The following is an 18,546-nucleotide window of genomic DNA, read 5'->3' as shown; positions in this document are numbered from 1 at the left end:
ATTTGATATAACTACTCTCTTAAAAGTGATATCCAAATAGTTAATTATCAATTACTATCATACATTATATATATACTAGTAAAGAAAGTCCAGGCGCTGTCCGGGCTCAACATTAATAAAGTTATATTGTTACTCTCTCCGTCCCATATTAGATGAGAATCTTACTAAAAATATTTTTTTCATATTATTTGAGCACTTATTAAATTAGGCTAGAATTAATTAATTCTTTTCCATTTTACCCCTACAATTAATATGACAATTCCTATATTGTATGTGTATTTTTTGTAACTCATTTCAATGTGCATTGATATAAACAAAGGGCAAAATGGTGAAGTCTTCCAATGTATTAATGATTTCTTAATCACCGTGTAAAGTTGGAAGTGCCCATCTAATATGGGACGGAGGGAGTATAGTTTATGTATTGTTATAAAATTAGTAAAGATTGTTATAATATATTTTGTTCATAAGTGAGCTAATATAGAAACTTATTTGTCATTTGTCTTTTTAATTTCAATTTTAAATAGAAAATAAATGTAGCGATAAGATTGAGGGTAGAAATGAAGCATATTGTTCTAAATTTAAGTAAAAATAAACAAAGTAGAAGTAACATTAGGGTTATCGATAGGACGATTCATTCGGTTATTTTTTAAAAAATTATATCATTCAATTTTTCGGCTATTTTATAATGTATAACCAAAATTAAAATTTTAAAATCATCCGAATCCTAATTTATGTGACACAAGCAGTACAAAAATTAGTCTTTTTTTTGTTGTCTTGTAGATATTTGAAGTTATTATTCATTGTAAATTATAGTACTTTTTATTAAAGTTTTTAATAACATATGTTACTTTTTTATGTTTGAGAGTTAAACCAACTTTTTTTTATGTCTTTTAATTTTATATGTGTTTTGTCCTTTTCCATTTTCAAAAACTAATACTCTCTCCATTTCATTTTATATGTCATTTCTTTTTATAAATATATTGCTTATATAGTAATTCTTATTGGAACACATGTTGACTTCTTATATAGTAGTTATTCCCTCTTCTTATATAGTAAAATATATGATGGCACAGATGGATCTTGTATTTCGTTGGATGTTATCTAATACTCGAAAACTGTGTGGCATAATTCAGAAGTAGTAGTAATATAGTACTAATCACCTTTTATTTATGATGCAAATTTATATCTCACACAAGGAATTGGTAAATAGTGTTATATTGTCTAGGGTCGAGGTGACATGGTTTTTTCCCTGTGTGTAAAGGGGCAAGAAGTTGAGTCGAGACTACAAGAGGTTTGGGCACCTTTTTATTTTGTAAGTGTCCATACGAAGTTCATCCAATTTGTATAGAGCTTGATTGATAAAATCCATGAAAAACTGTTGTGACCCCCAAAATGTTGACGAAATGGGGAAGGCGATGTATAGTATTTGAAATGACGGTTATTCATGTAAGCCCTTTGCTATAGTATAGTGATGATACAATTGAAGATGAAAATGCAACAAAAAATGTACTTGTTAATGTATGAATTTACACAAACAAAAAATGAACAGTTAGAAAGAATTAGAAAGCTCTTTAGAACAGTTGAAATAGAGCTTTGAATTTTCTTTCTTGAAATTGGAAAAAGGCAATTTCTAGTGGAGTAGAAGTGACTACGGAGTTGGTGGGATGAACAATGGAGTCAAGTATCAAACTTACCAGTTAATTAAGCTAAATAAAAATAGTTTTTTTATTCAAAAGACATGTAACTTGTAGCTAATATATTGTTAGAAGCATGTGTCCAATTTAGGAAGAGATAGGGAGATCAAATAATCGAAAATATCCAAGACGATTTATATATGTTGGCACTGCCAATGACAGCTTGAAACCAAATATTAAATAAATGTATCCGGGAGATGCGTAAGCTCAGTTTTCATCATTATGTTCTTTTCTCTACGTTAACACTTCCCCTTGATACATGGGAAATCAATTAATCTTCCTCCTTATCATCCAGGTTTGCGCGTACTAGCTGGTAGAGTAAGTCAAGTTACAGTTGGTTCTATCATCATTGAATCTGCTGGGAATGCTCCACTGTTCCAGCTACTGAACAAAGCCCTGGTGTGTTGAAACTCCTGTCTAGCACTACTTATTATCTAAACTCTCTGCCTATATGATTCCTCGGAATGTGCGTGCACATCTGATAACTAAAATTAGAACTGCATGTGGCCCTACAAAAAGACATCTTTAATGCCAATTGATGTCAACATTTCTTCCCAGAACAATGTATTGAAGAGAAAATTTCTGATGATTGGAGTAGTGAAAAGTGCCAACTCTCTTGGGTAGGAAATATATATCACGGGCTTCAACAACGGCTATGTTGAAGAAACTTGGGCCAATGAAATCATATGATTGCATTTTAGAAATGAACCAGTCAAAAAAAACATAATTCTCTTCTTTTCTGATTTCTTTAGGTCCCACCTGATGCGATACGATACTCGTTCTTGATCACGGTGATGTTAATGATATGATTGCATTTCAGATTCTCATGCAATTCCTTTTTCTTTCCGTCGTATTTTATCTTTTTTATTGATGAGATGCCTTTACATAGTTACGTCTTAAATGTGAATTGAAGATATATTTGGAAATTAATGAATAGTTCATGTTGCAAGAGAAGTGGTTGATTCTTCAAAATAATATGCCAGGTTTACAAATACTGTTACTGAGCTAGAAGTGGGTGCAGAGCAGGGGACCAACTACGTGTCACAACTGTGTTCACATTTTTTTTTGGCTATGACTTGAAATGTATATATATGTCATGCACTTGAACGTATGAATTCTATATTTTGTATTTGGCCAAAGTCATAAGCGGCCCCTCAAAGTTGTCCTCATTATTCATTTAGACACCACAACTACACCTAATACCTATTGAACACCTCTACCACCCCAGATTTGAACCGTCTAAGCATTTTTTGTCTACATGGCAAATTGTTTGTGATTCACGCAAATCAGGCGCGTGAATTGTTTTTTCTCCCCCAGACACTTGACATGTATTATTAATTAAAACAATTAATTTTTTTTATTTAAGATAATGTTTTATACCTAAAAAGAAAGCAACCTCATCCTCACCCCTGTAGGCTATACCAAGGTCGTCTTCTTCGCCCCATTTCAAGCTTTTTATATTATGTTTATTTTTGTTCTTCGATTTTAATTTGCACTCTTTACACAATAAAAATTGAATGTTAATAAAATTTGCAAGAATTTGCAACAAGAAAAAAAATGGGACATCGGAATTATAAAAGCAACCTCTGTCCATCTTTTTTCCGGTCACTTCGATCAACAAACATCACCAACCATATATTTAAAATGATATCAGGAAATTTGATATAATTCATTTGAATCCTCTTGATTTTTCTTCGTCGTTGATTTCAAAATAATTTATCAACATCGATTTATTTTTCACAAAAAATCTCAACAATCATTTCATTAATCTATCATGCTTCATAATTTATTTCACTATTTGCATCAGACTTGATTTCAATAGCCCATAGTTCATTATAAAAAGAATTTTTTTTTTCCAGAGGAATAGAAAATGACGGGTAACACATGATGGAGAAGAAGAAGAAGATAAGACAAATGATTAGGTGGGTGAATTTGGGACAACGGGGTGGGGGAGATTTTCTTGTTTCTTCGTTTTGCTGTCGCCGGAGAAATCGAGATTTGTTGTCGGAGGAATTAGGATGGCCGGTGACAGGGAAGAAGAAGAAAGGTGGGTGGGTTTGTGTGGGGGTGGGGGTTTTCTTTTTTCTCCTTTTTTGTTAATTAATTTTTTGGAATATTAAAGGTTGGAGTTCTTATTTTATTTTTAAAAAATGAAAATTCATTAGATTGGCTCATGTGTCACGTGCTGCAGTTTTATTCGTTATTTTTTCTAAGATAGTGCGCGTGAATTACACGCACAACATTTTAAAACCTTATTATCATTTTGTGTTCAATAGGTACAAATTCGTTAATATTAGAGTGTCTAATAGGTACTAACCTTAGTTGAGGTGTTTAAGTGAATTATGCGGACAACTTTAAGGGGCCGTAGATGACTTAAGCCTTTATATTTAGTTTTCTCTATACATGACTTATTATTTTGTTATACATACCATATTATTTTTCTCATATCTGATCTACTATTCCTTTAAGTATGTTATTTACCCTCTTTTTTTTTTAATGTAATTTATAAATTTCTACACTTTAATATACATATTATTTTATTACATATGTACATATCATCATTTTGTCCCTACATGTAAATAAAATAATAAACGTTGATATGTTTTAAACAACATACAACTATACTAATAAATCTAGCTAAGATCACAATCTTTACATAATGTCTTAACATTTAATATCATTGTTATTTATTTTATTTGTTTATCTTTAGGAAACTCCATTGACATAATGGGTGGTCGACAAAGTAGCATATTACCATGCCACAACGATAAGATTTTTTTTGCAAATATGTAGCAGGTGATTTTGGCAATGTGAAAATGGGTAACACAAGTTACTCAAAGATTGCGGGGATCAAAGGCATTTGCATAAAGACAAATGTCGGATGCACATTGATTTTGAAAGATGTGTGCCACGTACCTGATTTACGAGTGAACTTGATCTCGAGAGTTGCTTTGGACCGAGATGGATACGAGAACTACTTTGCAAATCAAAAATGGAAACTCACAAAAGAGGCATTGGTGATTGCAAAAGGAGTTGCTCGTGGCACGTTGTACATGACAAATGCAGGAATATGCCAAGGTGATTGAATGCGGCTCATGAAGAAATTTCTGCAGATTTGTGGCATTGAAGAATGGGTCATATGAGCGAGAAACGATTGCAAATTCTTGATAAAAAATCACTTATCTCTTTTGCCAAAGGTACAATGATAAAACCTTGTAACTTTTGTTATTTGGTAAGCAACATAGAGTCTCATTTCAGACATCATCTAAAAGAAAGTTGAATGTACTTGATTTGGTGTATTCTAATGTTTGTGGTCCAGTGGAGATATAATCAATGGACATTAATAAATAATTCGTTACATTTATTGATGATGCTTCACAAAAATTGTGGGTTGATATCTTGAAAACCAAAGATCAAGTGTTTCAAGTATTTCAAAAGTTTCATGCTCAAGTAGAAAGGGAGACGGGTCAAAAGCTAAAACATCTCCGAACTGACAATGGAGGTGAGTACACTTTAAGAGAATTTGAAGAGTACTGTTCAGACCATGGAATCAGACATGAAAAGACAGTTCCTAGAACCTCACAACACAATGGTGTAGCTAAGAGAATAAATCACACAATTGTTGAGAAGGTGAGAAGCATGCTCAAAATGGCTCACACAATTGTTGAGAAGGTGAGAAACATGCTCAAAATGGCTAAAATGCCTAAGTCATTCTGGGGTGAAGCAGTTCAGACAACATGTTATTTTATCAATCGTAGTCCATCAGTTCCATTGGAGTTTGAAATTACGGAGAGAGTTTGGACTTATAAAGAGATGCCCTACTCGCATCTAAAGGTGTTCAGTTGTAAAGCTTTTGCACATGTACCGAAAGAGCAGAGAACTAACCTAGATGATAAATCAGTTCCCTTCATATCCATCGGATATGGAGATGAAGAGTTCGGGTACAAAATGTGGGATCATGTAAAGAAGAAGGTCATCAGAAGCAGAGATGTAATCTTCTGAGAAAATGAAGTTAGAATTGTTGATGATCTGTCCGAGAAGGCCAAGAAAAAAAATAGTATAGTCCCTAATTTTGTTACCCTTCCTTTTAATTCTAACCACCTCATAAGTGTAGAAAGTATGATCGATGAAGTTGTTGAACTTGAAGAGCAACCTAATGAGATTGTTGAGAGGCGGAGCAACTTGGTGATAATACCAAGCAATTGGAGTACCCAGAAGAAGAACAATCTCAACCTCTAAGGAGATTAGAAAGACAAAGGGTTCAGTCATCCAAGTACCCTTCCTCAGAGTATTCCCTCATCAATGATGAAGGGGAGCCAGAAAGTCTTAAAGAGATGTTGTTTCATCCGGAAAAGAGCCACCATGCAAGAAGAGATGGAATCTCTACAAAAAAAATGGCATGTACAAGCTAGTTGAACTTCCAAAAGACAAAAGACTGCTTAAGTGCAAGTGGATCTTTAAACTCAATAAATATGAAAATCACAAGTTGGTCAGGTACAAAGCTCAATTGGTTGTAAAAGGCTTCGAACAAAAGAAATGTATTGATTTTGATGAAATAGTTTCACCTGTTGTCAAAATGACTTTTATTCGAATTATTTTGAGCCTAACAGCTAGCCTAGATCTTGAAGTTGAGCAATTGGACGTGAAAACTGCATTCCTTCACAGAGATTTGGATCGAAGATGAGATTTATATGGAGCAACCAGAGAGATTTGAAGTATCTGGAAAGAAACACATGGTGTGCAAATTAAATAAGAGTCTTTATGGGTTGAAACAAACACCAAAGCAATAGTACAAAACATTTGACTCTTTCATGAAAATTCAAACGTACACAAAAACCTATTTTGATCCATGTGTATACGATCAAAAGATTTTCTGACAATAATTTTATTATTTTGTTATTGTATGTGGATGACATATTAATTGTAGGACAAGTCAAAGAGTTGATTGCCAAGTTGAAAATAGATTTGTCCAAGTCATTTGGCATGAAGGACTTGGGCCCAACACAAGGAATTCTAGGGATGAAGATTGTCTGAGAACGAACAAAAAGAAAGTTATGGCTATCTCAAGAGAAGTACATTGAACGTGTACTAGAACACTTTAACATGAAGAGTGCTAAACCTGTTAGCACGCCTCTTGCGGGTCATCTGAAGTATTTACTTACTTGGCCTTTTTTCTCTTTTCATTTTCTCTCTCCTAATATTGTGATTGAATTCTCTCTTCCCCTTTGATGCCATAAAAGCTCCAAACCTATTTTCAAACATAAATAACTTAGACATCTATGCCTTTCAAGTAGGCACTTCAATTATTATAAAGTTGAACAAGTAAACACATATTTTACATAACATAGAAAATTGTGTGAGATTTGTCACGATGCATTTGCCTATTTGTTCAACTTTATAACAGTGTAAGTGTCTACTTGTGCACACTCAAAGTTGGAGGGCGTAGATGTCAAGTTAAAAGACATGTTTATATATTATGTCTAAATATACTATATTCAAACATGTAAATTTCCTATAGCTTTCCGATTCACCGGATCTTACCTCTTTTGAAAGGAGTGAATCAGTGAGTTAAAAATGCATGACAATTAATTATGATTAAGGGTGTGTTTGGTATGCATGGAAAATGTTTTCCTAGAAAATGTTTTCTTGGAAAACAAGTTGATTTTTGACTTATTTTCTCATGTTTGGTTGGTGAATAGAAAATATTTTCCGAAAAAGATTTTTAGTGTTTGATTTATGAATGAAAAATATTTTTGAAAAATTTCTTTTATTTTTACTAGAGAAGAAAATAATTGTTGAAATTGAAAATATTTTTTAAAAACAAACTTATTTTTTTTTTTAAGGTGGGGGCTGGTAGGGGGTGGGGGGTGGGGGGGGGGTCGAGGGTAGGGGTGAAAAAATGAAATTTTGAAGTTGAAAATATTTTTTAAAAATCAACTTAATTTTTTTGGGGGGGGGGGGGGTGGTGGTGGTAGGGGGTGGGGGGTGGGGGGTCGAGGGTAGGGGTGAAAAAATAAAATTTTGAAGTCGAAAATATTTTTTCAAAACAAACTTAATTTTTTTTTTGGGGGGTGGGGGGTCGAGGGTAGGGGGTGAAAAAATGAAATTTTGAAGTCGAAAATATTTTTTAAAAACAAACTTAATTTTTTTTTTGGGGAGTAGGGGGGTGGTAGGGGGTGGGTGGGGCTAGGATAGAGGGGTCAAGGGTAAGGGTGAAAAAATGAAATAATGTTTTTTAAAAACAAACTTAAATTTTTTTCCTTTTGAAGAGGGTGGGATAGGGGGCTGGGGGGGGGGGGCGAGGGTAGGAGGTGGTGGGTGTAAAAAAATAAAAAATTGAAATTAGAAATATCTTTTAAAAGCAACTTTTAATATTTTGTTGGGAGGGGTGGGGGTAGGGGTGAGGGTGGGGTAAAAATATTGAATTTAAAAACAAACTTTAAATTATTTTTTTTTGGGGGTGGTTGGGGGGGGGGGGGGGCTAGTTTGAGGGTAGGGACCAAATAAATTGATTTTTTCAACAATTTTTTTTTAATTGGAAGTTGAAAGAGAGTTTTGGAAAATGTTTTCCTTAAGTTTTGAAGGGAAGTCATTTTCCTTAAATTTGAGGAAAATGAGTTGATTTGGAAAACATTTTCCAAAACATTTTCCGAAAAATATTTTCCTTCATACCAAACACACCCTATGTGCTAAAAATTCATGTATAAACACATGTAGATTTGAAGATTTGACGTGAATACAAAGTACATATAAGTAAATACTTCTTGTTATAAGATTTTATTATGTTAAATTGCTAACAAATATATGTAACATCGAGGTTTAAACTTAATCAGAGAAAATTCTTTATGATTTAGAAAGAGTCGATCAATAGATTTATTTCATTAATTAATCAATAGATCATCGAGGTTTAAACTTAGTATTAAACATTTACGCAATAGGGGCAACACCTACCATAGGGTTGAAATTTCTAATGTAATTGATAATAATATTAAAAGTTTAAAATACTTAAATAAACATATATAATATTATAATAGTACTCAAATATTATTTTGCCCACTTGGTCATGGTTTATTCAACACTATTTTATAGACCTTGCGACGACTTTTTATTTTGCTCCATATAATTTTCGTAAGAGAATATTCTGAATTTAACATAAATTATTAGTTTTATTTCTGAATTATTGATAGTCTTATAAATACCTTTTTGCTTGACTAACTAAATGGGGTGTTAGATGCACTCTGATCTGCCACATGACATAACAAATAGTTTCAAATTCTAGTAAAAGTATGAGATTCTTATTATAAAGTCGAGAGAGGTGTTGAAAATATCGGTAAATTTGATGAGAATTTAGCGATGTATATCACTTATGTTGCAAGATCAGAGTGTAAGAATTATTATTAATTATTATTAATTATTTCTTATTTATGACTCAAGTTTACTTATAACCCAAGTAATACCATAAATAATATTTAGTAAGGAATAGATCTCGTCCGTACTTTGGTTACTTGATGGACGTACCAGATTAAGTCATAACCTCTATAAATTGATTCTCCCTACCAATTTACGACTAACACTTTTGCTTCTCTGTGTGATGATGTCTTCCGCATTAGGTATGCACCCCTAACGATCTATGTGTAAGATTATCGTGTTCAAGATCCTAAAAGTATTTATTCTTACACAGAGTGTGTTTAAGTTTAGTTAGTTAAATTAAGAGACGTTTTTAAGGCTGTCAATGATTCGGAGACGAAACTAGTAATTTATGTCGAATTTAGAGTTGTTTCAATACTTCTATTTTTCAAAAATAGCCAATAACATCTCTATTTTATAAATTACAGTTTAAACTCCAATAGGTAAATAATTCATATTTAAATAAGAATTAAAATATCAATTTGATAATTTTTCCAACAAATTATGAACTTAAATTTAACAAATTACAGTTTATTTTGATTATTGGAGAGGAAAATAAAAAAAAATGTCTTATTATGATTCTTCTTCTTCTTCTTTAGTTCCTCCTCTGATCGATAAACCCAGTAAAGTTGACCTTGAAGCTGGAAGCATTGACCAAATTCAGTGTAGAATTTGCCTTGAAAATGACGGTGAGTGTTTTTGATGACCCTTTTACTTTTATTCATTGGTTTTGTTCAAATCTTGAAATATTTAGTTAGTTTATATGAGTTATTATGATTCTGTGTTTTGAATTTTTAGTGTAAAGCAAGTTGCTTTGTGAATTGGGTGTTCAATGATTTCTGAATTAAGTGTGTTTTTGGGGTGATTTGTACATCTTTCAAATAGGGTTTAGATAATCGTGATGTCTGAGTCAGCTTGAGTGAGTAATGGGTTTTTGCCCCTTTTCTAGTTGAAAGCCTAAAATATTTTAGCCCTAAGTAATGAAAATTTACATGTGGGAGGTAGTGCTGAAGTCCGAATTTTCACTAAGGAGATTCAAAATATAAAGAAGTACAACATACCTTGTATAGTCCCGATCTAAGGAGGGTAGAGTGTATACGGACCTTATCCCTACCTTGAGAGGTAGAGAGACTGTTTTCCATAAATCCTCGGCAATATTTATGGAGACATAAGCAGTAACAACAATAGGATAGTACGAGAATCGAAGCAAAAAAGACAACATGTAATAAAAGTTGACCGAAGTCTAGTTGAACGAAGAGGGTTGCTGTTGGTTGAGGTTCATAAAAAGTTAGTCAAATTATAATAAAAGTATACCCTAGCTAATTTGGGTTATGTATTGGGGAAACAAGCATAACAGATTTTGGATCGAGGCATAGTTGATTGATGGATTTGAATCATTCAACTTAAAAGCCTGAAGGAAGGAAGAGCATTTTGACAAAGAGGAGCTGTTAGTTTGTTACTATCTTTTATTGAGTGTTTCTTGTTGAATTCTTTCGTGATTATTTTAACTTTTATTTTTTAGGTGAGGATTTTATTGCCCCTTGTAAATGCAAGGGTTCATCAAAGTATGTTCACCGAGAATGCCTTGATCAGTGGCGTGCTGTGAAGGTATGTTTTCAGATCGTTTGTTTGTCAGAATTTTTAGTTATTGGCTTTTGCATCATTATAGACAAAGGTTTCAACTGCTGGTGGATTACTACTAAATACCCGTAAGCTTTAATCATCAAAATTGAATATATACATGTCCCCTAAATTTTGTCTTTTTACAGGAAGGATTTGCATTTTCTCATTGTACGACTTGCAAGGCTCCATTTTACTTGAGAGTTAACGATCTTCAAAGAAAATGGCGAACCTTAAAATTTCGGTTCTTTGTGACCACAGACATCTTGTTCATCTTTCTCGCAGTTCAGCTTGTACGTGGATGACCCTGCTAACAATTTTCTTATCATTTTTAGATATTACTGTTAGTAGTTGTGTGGACAATATCTTCATAGGATCACTAACCTTTTGCTTTGCAGGTGATAGCTGCACTGGGATACTTGGTATATGTGATTGATACACATCAGAAGTCTTGGCTTCGTCTGCATTGGGGGTTTGGAAGTGAACTAGGCTTCTATTACATATGCGGTAAGACATATTCATTTGCAGTAGTTATCAACATTTATTTGTATATGTATGTATGTCGAACGGTTGTTTTGTCTTCGTAATATTCTTTTGTCCGACTGGATGACCAATCTAGATAAATGCACTAAATGACCACATGCCAGATACAGTTGTTACCTACCCATGTTGACATGTAATTTCGGTACCAATAGGCCCTGGAGACCTAATTTTCCTGCTGGTTTTGGGATTCTATATCTTATTTAGTTGCTTGCTAAATGAGATTTGGTTGGGAAGTGGTGGATGAATTTGAGATAAACAATATTTACTTAGTTATTCCAAAGTTCAAACGTTGTAAGAACGTTTTTCCTTGTGTGACTCTTCTACTGGAACTTTGGACAAATTCAAGAGTAGGTGCTATTGTGTTGTCCAATTATTCATTCCTTGGACTGCAATAAGGCGAATTACCACCTTCACTGATGGAAGAACCAACAAAATGATACCCCAGCGATTTGGTTTAGTGGTGAGGACGCAACACATTAGTGTGGATTAAGTGCACATGACGAGTTTAAACTCAATCACCAACTAAATCATGGTATTTAATTGGGAGAATGGTAGAGGGGTAGACACATGCTCCCCTGAGTTTTGAAGTGGTGGACACTATTGGGGTTGGAAGAGCTAACTCAGAAATTTCATTTTTGACAATCATATGTTTGGTCACGGGTTCAAGCTGTGGATAAACTCTCTCGCAAAAATGCAAGGTAAGGCTGCGCAGAATAGACCTTTGTGGTCCGGCCCTTCCCTGGATCCCGCGCATAGTGGGAGCTTTAGTGTACCGTATTAACCTTCTTCTTCTTTTTTTATGTCAGGTGAGTGCACCTCTACTAATTCCGTGAGCTACTTGCTAACTCCCACCAACACAAATATCGGTACTCTGTCCATCAAAGTTTGGATCAATGGAAGAAATCATCAAGTGATTTTGAATATGTTGGATCTGAATCTAAGTGCTCATGGTTCTCAACTCACTTCATTGACCATTAAGGAATTTATCGGTTATCTAAATAGAAATAAGAAAAAAAAACACTATATAAAGAGGCGTGAGGTCCAGAAAATGGTTGATCTGTTTCTCTCTTGCTTATTCCAAAGAAAACATATCCTTCTTGTATGTCCATCAGGGCGTGAAAGGAACATGCCTGATGTATTCTCAAGATGTAAATAGTGCATTATCCAAAATTCGGACTCTTCTATTTTAAGTATATAGTGATTCTTAAATGATCGTATGAGTTAATCTTGTTGCTATTTGCTGGCTTTCTTGCAGGAGCACTGTTGTTTTTCGCTTTGGTGGGCATATCTGGCTGTTTCTTAACTTGCTTTGACGAAAGTGTGCGCGATGATTTGAGTCAGCCCTGCCAGAATGCATTGTCTTGTTGCTCTTGCACAAGGTACAAATAATGTGTTTTATGTTTCTTTTTTTTTTATTTGTTTCTTCTTTCTGATCATTTTTCATATCTTTGCAGCTTGTGTGCAGACTGTCATACGTATAGACCTCATACAGGTACAACTTATATTTGCATTGATACTAACCTATGCTGCGACAATTGTTCAAACTCGACATGTGAGTGTTGCTCCGAGAATCATTCTTGCACGGACTGTGAATGTGGGAGTTGCTTAGGAGGCGATGGTGATCAATCTGGGATACCGGTATTATTAGTTGTGGCTGTAATTGTGATAGGATTATTCGCCCTCCTTGGCATGATTTACAGTGTTTTGGTTGCTACAATGGTCGTACAGAGAATTTGGCAGCGACACTACCACATACTCGAGAAAAGAATGCTGACAAAGGTAAATCGACACCCTCGTTTCTTCAATTTGATTGCCATTGTCTAGGGGAGGATCTACACCACAAGAGCTGTGGCTCAAACTCTGTATTTCCGTTAAGAAATCCACTTAATATGTATAAACTATCTCCGAGGGTCTTTCAGAAACAACTTCTCTACCTCCACGAGGTAGTAGTAAGGTATGCGTACATTCCACCCTACCCAGACCTCACTTGTGGATATCACTGGGTATGTTGTTGTTATGTATAAACTATCTATGGAATCTAGTCGTTGTCCTGTCTTAAAATCTAGAACTCATAAATTGAAAATCCTGGATCCGTCTTTGCTCTCTGCTATTGTCATATATATCTTACATTCTCATTCTTGTATAGGAATATGTTGTGGAGGACGTTGGCGAGGTGGCTTGTAACGATTGGTCTCCGCCGCCACTGCCACAACAGCATGTTCAGAAGCTGGAATCACTTGGACTTGTATAAAACTTGAAGGACTTGACTATGGCACAATTCTTGTTTATAACAGAAAAATTTCTTTGAAAATGTTTTTTTTTTTCCACATATGTGCATAGTTTATAAATGATCACAATTCACATAAATGTAATTATTGAAAAAACTGATAATTTTTTTTTAATGTATGTATCCATTTTGAAATAACTTCAAACAAAATCCTAATAAAGTTTAGCTTCAGATATTGTGTATATCTGTAAGTGTTATATAGTTGAAGTTCAGATACATGTGATCGGTTGAAGTTAATGTAATTTTGCCTTATTTTAGTTTTTTTTTTTTTTTTAACTTTAGATTTGAAATAAGCGAAAGGAAAATATCTAAAGACCATCCTAAATTGAACGCGTTTTATTTAGATAAAATATTTTAAGCATATTGACTAGGTGATGTGAATCATTTAATTGGACGATATGTGTATTATTTGATATTTTAAAATTGATTATTTGAGTCGTTAGTGTTAAATGACATGAATGCGCATATTGTGTCACAGCGATGATATAAATATGCTCAATCTTTAACGAGCAGCAAGATTGAGTCATTTTTAATATTTTGTTCAAATTTATGTGACATTTTATTTTTCGAGAATCAAACAATTTAAGTTTGACTGATAATTTGCTTATTCAATTTTTACATTTAAAAAAAATGAAATCTATATATTTGTAAACTACATAAAAAATTAAAAATTACTATAAGTCACAATAATTGATAATTCAAAATATTTAAAAGATATATAAAAAATTTATAGTTAAAAATATACTTATTATCTCAAAATTTAAAATATGTCACATAAATTAAGAGAGTAATTCAATAACATACTTGCTTAATAAAATAATAAGATTTTTAGTGCTTCATCAAACCGACCATGCAATTAGGGCGGTTGAAACAATATAAAATTCCTTTTAACTTTGAACATTTCTTTATCTGTTTTTTTTAATCTTTCTCCTCGTAGTTCGTGTCTTGGAGTCTAACTATTTTAAACTCGCTTTGGATAGGGCTTCATTCGGGGTGCTTCCTATCAAGAAGAATTTACATTGGAATTTGATTATTCTGAGTACACATGAGGTAGAGCTTTATTGATAGGCATAGAGGGGTGTAACACTCAATGACAGTTAAAATTTTTGATAATGGGTTTAAAATCTGAAGAGAGATATAATACTCAATGATAGAGAGGTTCAAAATCTGAAGAAGTAAACATACGAATTAATCGAAGGAGGTTCGATTTTTACTATAAATACATTAAAATTTTTTTTTAACTATATATAAATAGTAATATTTTCTATTGAAGGAACAGTATGTTGGCTCCTCCCTTGGTAGCACTTCCTGTCAAAAAAAAATTTATACTTTAAAACTCGAATATGAAATATCTTATCAAGAGACGAGCAGGTTGCACCAAATTATTTGACGGTGAATATTTCTTAATTCTACCTATTTTAATTCCCAAAACCCAAAAAAATAAAAATTGGAAAAAAAGAATATTCGTCAAGTTGGTGGATTTCCTATCTGGAAGTTTCAAATTATAACCACAAAATAAAGACACGTTCATAATACAACCTCACCCAACAAGACCACCATATAATAAAATAATATTAACTCCTTTTTGGTGTGTCATTCAACTCCATCCTTATCCATAATCCATAGTACTTTGTACTATTAGGGTGTGTTTGGTATAAAAAGGTGAATTATTTAGTTTTAAAATTTTTTGGTAATGGATAAAAATAATATTCTAACAAATATTTATATATAATCTAAATAATATTATAACGAATTATTTGATAGTTGATTAGTGTTATATAAGTATTAGTAATGTAAAAATTAGTTATGAGAGAATCTGCTTGTGTAGGTATTAGTAATACATATCTAATTATTCATATATTAGTTATACCACACATAAAATGATACATAAATTCTCTCATAATTTATACATATATTAGCTATTCGTGTTTAGGAATTTAAATTAAATATTATATTAATTTTATATTTTCTAAATTTTAATTGATTTGTCCTGTTTTGATTTGACACAAAATTCAAGAAAGTAAAAAAAAAATTGAGTCGTGTGGCTTTAAACATATCACGTGAAAAAATGAAATTAAAAGTTGTCAACAAAAGAAAAATAGACTAAAAAGAGTTAGAACAAAGGAAATATGTAAATAACATACCTCCTTATCAACTACTACTAAATATAATATGAGAATTTTACATCAATCTCATAGTTTTAAGAGCTAATTACATCATATTCTTACTCAGTATATAATATTACTTATGCAATATTTAATACTTGCATAATTCACCACCAAATTAACAACTAAAAAAAAGTGAGAATGGGAGGGTAAGGAAAGTGCTCGGTGGAAATGGAGGCGAAGATAAGATGTGTTGAAACATAAGAACATAATCACTGAAATAACACTTGTAGAACATTGATTTTTCTATTTTCACTAAAATGTCATTTTCTAATTTTTAAGAAATATATTATCTATAAAAATATACTTTTCAATATTTTTAAATAACTATAGAGAATTTTATTTTTTTTTAGAAAAAACCATTTTCTATTTTCCAATATCAAACACACCCTAAATGCACTTTTTGAATTGGTCTTTCCCCTATATATATGCCAAACCAAAAAAGCAAAAATATCAACTTGAAATTTCCCAATTACAAAATACTCTTCAATAAATTACTCAAATTTATATTTTGAATATAAGTTTATTACTAATATTATGGCTGATATTGCTATGTTGGTTGCTGAAGAATATGAAAGGAGGATCAAGAATTCAAGAAAATTTGGGAATGAAGAAAAAATTGAATTATTTTCAACTTTCTCTATTTTGGTTCAAGAGCTTAAATGGTCTTCTTCTAAAATAAAAATGAGATTTGGAGAAAATGAAAAAAGAGTTTTTGTACCTCAAACTGAAATTGGTCTAGCAGCAATTAATGGCTTGTTTTCTGCTTGAAAAAAAGAAAAATAAATCAACAACTTTGGATTATTATTTTTATTTGTTTTGTTTTTACTTTTTTGAGTATTTTTTCTGTTTTTACTTTTTTAAAATTTTGTTTGGTGAAATTTTTATGTAGTATAATTGTAATAGAATCGTAAATGTAATTATTATTCAAGTTTATGACACGTATTATCTGTTAAGTAATTATTATTCAAGTTTATAGCACGTATTATGTGCTAAGGTAAATGTGTGCTTTTTATTTAAATTGTTACTTTTATTTTTCAATTTTGATGTGAAATTATCTTCATCTAATGAGTGGCTGTACACATAAAATTGTGCAGTCTCTTATTCGTGATGTTTTTTTTAATTACTAATTTGCAGGATTAAAGTGTGATTATAAGGAACAGATTTTTTGTATCTTGTTTTAAGAAGTTTGTATTTATTGTTAAAAGAAGAAATTTCTAAGTTTATAATAGAAATTAGTAAACTTGGAATTGTTAAAATTAATGAGAGAATTTTAGTAGCTTGGTTGAACTTTCATCTAGCTGATGCGGGTTCAAAATTTTCAAAATTTATAATAGAAATTAGTAGAATGAAGTGTTAAAACGAATCGGAGAATTTTAATAGCTTAGCAAGCTTATCTGCTCTTTCATCCTAAGGGTTTGATATTTTAAATTGTAATCTCCTCCCCATTTTAAAAAACAAAAGAAAAAAGAGTGTTAAAATCAGTGGGAAGCATTTGAAATTGTTGACTACAACACTAACATACTTGACTTTGGTGTAATTCATAGGTTGAATATGAAGAGAATAGAGTAATTGTCGTGAGTGACATTCACATTTAACCTCCTAAATGGGCGAATCAAAAAATTCAAACTCCAACATATATCAATAATCAACTACGAATAATAACAATAATGTGGAAGCTCAAAATTTATTAAATTAAAGTAACCAATCAAATAAATCTCTAAAGTCTAACACTTATTATCTCTAAAATCTGAAAGTCATCACATCAAGGACATCTAATCTTCAAATACTAAGTCTAAGAGTATTAAAGACACCAAAATAAATGAATAAAATAGTTAATGTCCAAAAACTAAGAACATCATGCCATGACAGAGAATCCAACGCGAGCTGGAATGAATAGCTCACCCTAGAACCTGATGTGCTGGAGACTAGCTAGAGCTGAGGGCGAGTCGAAGTCACTGATACACTTGCTACACTCCACAAAAAGAAAACAAAGAAAAACACAAGTAGAGCTCAGTACAAGGCAACATGTACTGAGTAGATATCATCGACCAACCCAAAATAAAAACTAATATGTAATGAATAATAGTATAAAATCAACTATGACACTTAGCTGGTGGCAAGCAACAAACACATAAACTAGTGTTAACAACACTAAAATAAGTACATAATCAGTCAACAATATCAAGATCACACATGAGGACTCATGCCTCCAAACCAAACTAATTTGGAAATTGTGTACATTAAGTTAATTCAATATCTTTTTTCTTTAATGTTATCGTGTCGGAATGTGACACTTCAATCCAATAATATCATTAATTTATCATTTATTATCACCACATTTCAATTCATTAACAATATTTCATCAAGCCTAAATTAATCTAATACCAAATCACTTTGGTATTAATTTTCCACTATAACTCTATCAGCACTTAACTTTATCTCATCCCAATAATATTCCCTCAAAGTTCAATTACGCCGTGATTTAGTTTCTGACTTTTCCAATTCAATTTATCAAATTTTCTTTTACAACCCACATCATAGTAATAATAAAACAATATGATATAAACCAATATATGAATTAGAGGTGATGAATGATAACTCACACTTCTCTGCTTAGTCGCCGCACACATATGTTTTCTCGCCTAAGACCCTTATTCTTTCTACACAATATTTACTTCCTAATTATTATATAAGATCAATTATAAAAGTGATCCCTACTAATTTTAATGTTATTTTCTTTAATCATCAACTAAATTAATTATTAAAACTACCCCACTAAATTCATTATTATAGTTATGAATAGTCCAAAATATCCATTTAAAATCTA

General features: G+C 32.1%; 2 protein-coding genes across 3 annotated transcripts in view; one reads left to right on the top strand and one right to left on the bottom strand.

The window, feature by feature from the left end:
• The window catches only part of LOC125831270 (glutathione hydrolase 1-like), a 160,130-nt gene that overhangs the window by 36,672 nt on the left and 104,912 nt on the right, over positions 1–18,546 (bottom strand). The window lies entirely within an intron of this gene.
• On the top strand, positions 9,615–13,733 carry LOC125831284 (uncharacterized). Of its 2 annotated transcripts, XM_049510480.1 has the most exons (8): positions 9,660–9,790; positions 10,624–10,709; positions 10,871–11,014; positions 11,120–11,228; positions 12,520–12,643; positions 12,719–12,902; positions 12,993–13,043; positions 13,411–13,733. In XM_049510480.1, the coding sequence occupies exons 1-8, from the start codon at positions 9,667–9,669 to the stop codon at positions 13,513–13,515; spliced, it is 927 nt and encodes a 308-aa protein (XP_049366437.1). In that variant the 5' UTR covers positions 9,660–9,666; the 3' UTR covers positions 13,516–13,733. The 2 variants fall into 2 exon arrangements, with proteins under 2 accessions (XP_049366436.1, XP_049366437.1); XM_049510479.1 differs by having other exon boundaries at positions 9,615–9,790; positions 12,719–13,043.

Source organism: Solanum verrucosum, unplaced genomic scaffold, assembly GCF_900185275.1.
Source record: "Solanum verrucosum unplaced genomic scaffold, falcon-dt-bn FXZP01000049.1, whole genome shotgun sequence".
Lineage (NCBI taxonomy): Eukaryota > Viridiplantae > Streptophyta > Magnoliopsida > Solanales > Solanaceae > Solanum > Solanum verrucosum.
The sequence above is the reverse complement of the archived record's forward strand: the minus strand, read 5'-3'. Positions and strand labels throughout refer to the sequence as shown.

Bases quoted from the DNA above. Each gene is read 5' to 3' on its own strand.
- LOC125831284 (XM_049510479.1), top strand. From the start codon at position 9,667: ATGTCTTATTATGATTCTTCTTCTTCTTCTTTAGTTCCTCCTCTGATC. The intron at 9,791-10,623 runs GTGAGTGTTTTT...TTTATTTTTTAG, and splicing joins AATTTGCCTTGAAAATGACG to GTGAGGATTTTATTGCCCCT. The intron at 13,044-13,410 runs GTAAATCGACAC...ATTCTTGTATAG, and splicing joins AGAAAAGAATGCTGACAAAG to GAATATGTTGTGGAGGACGT.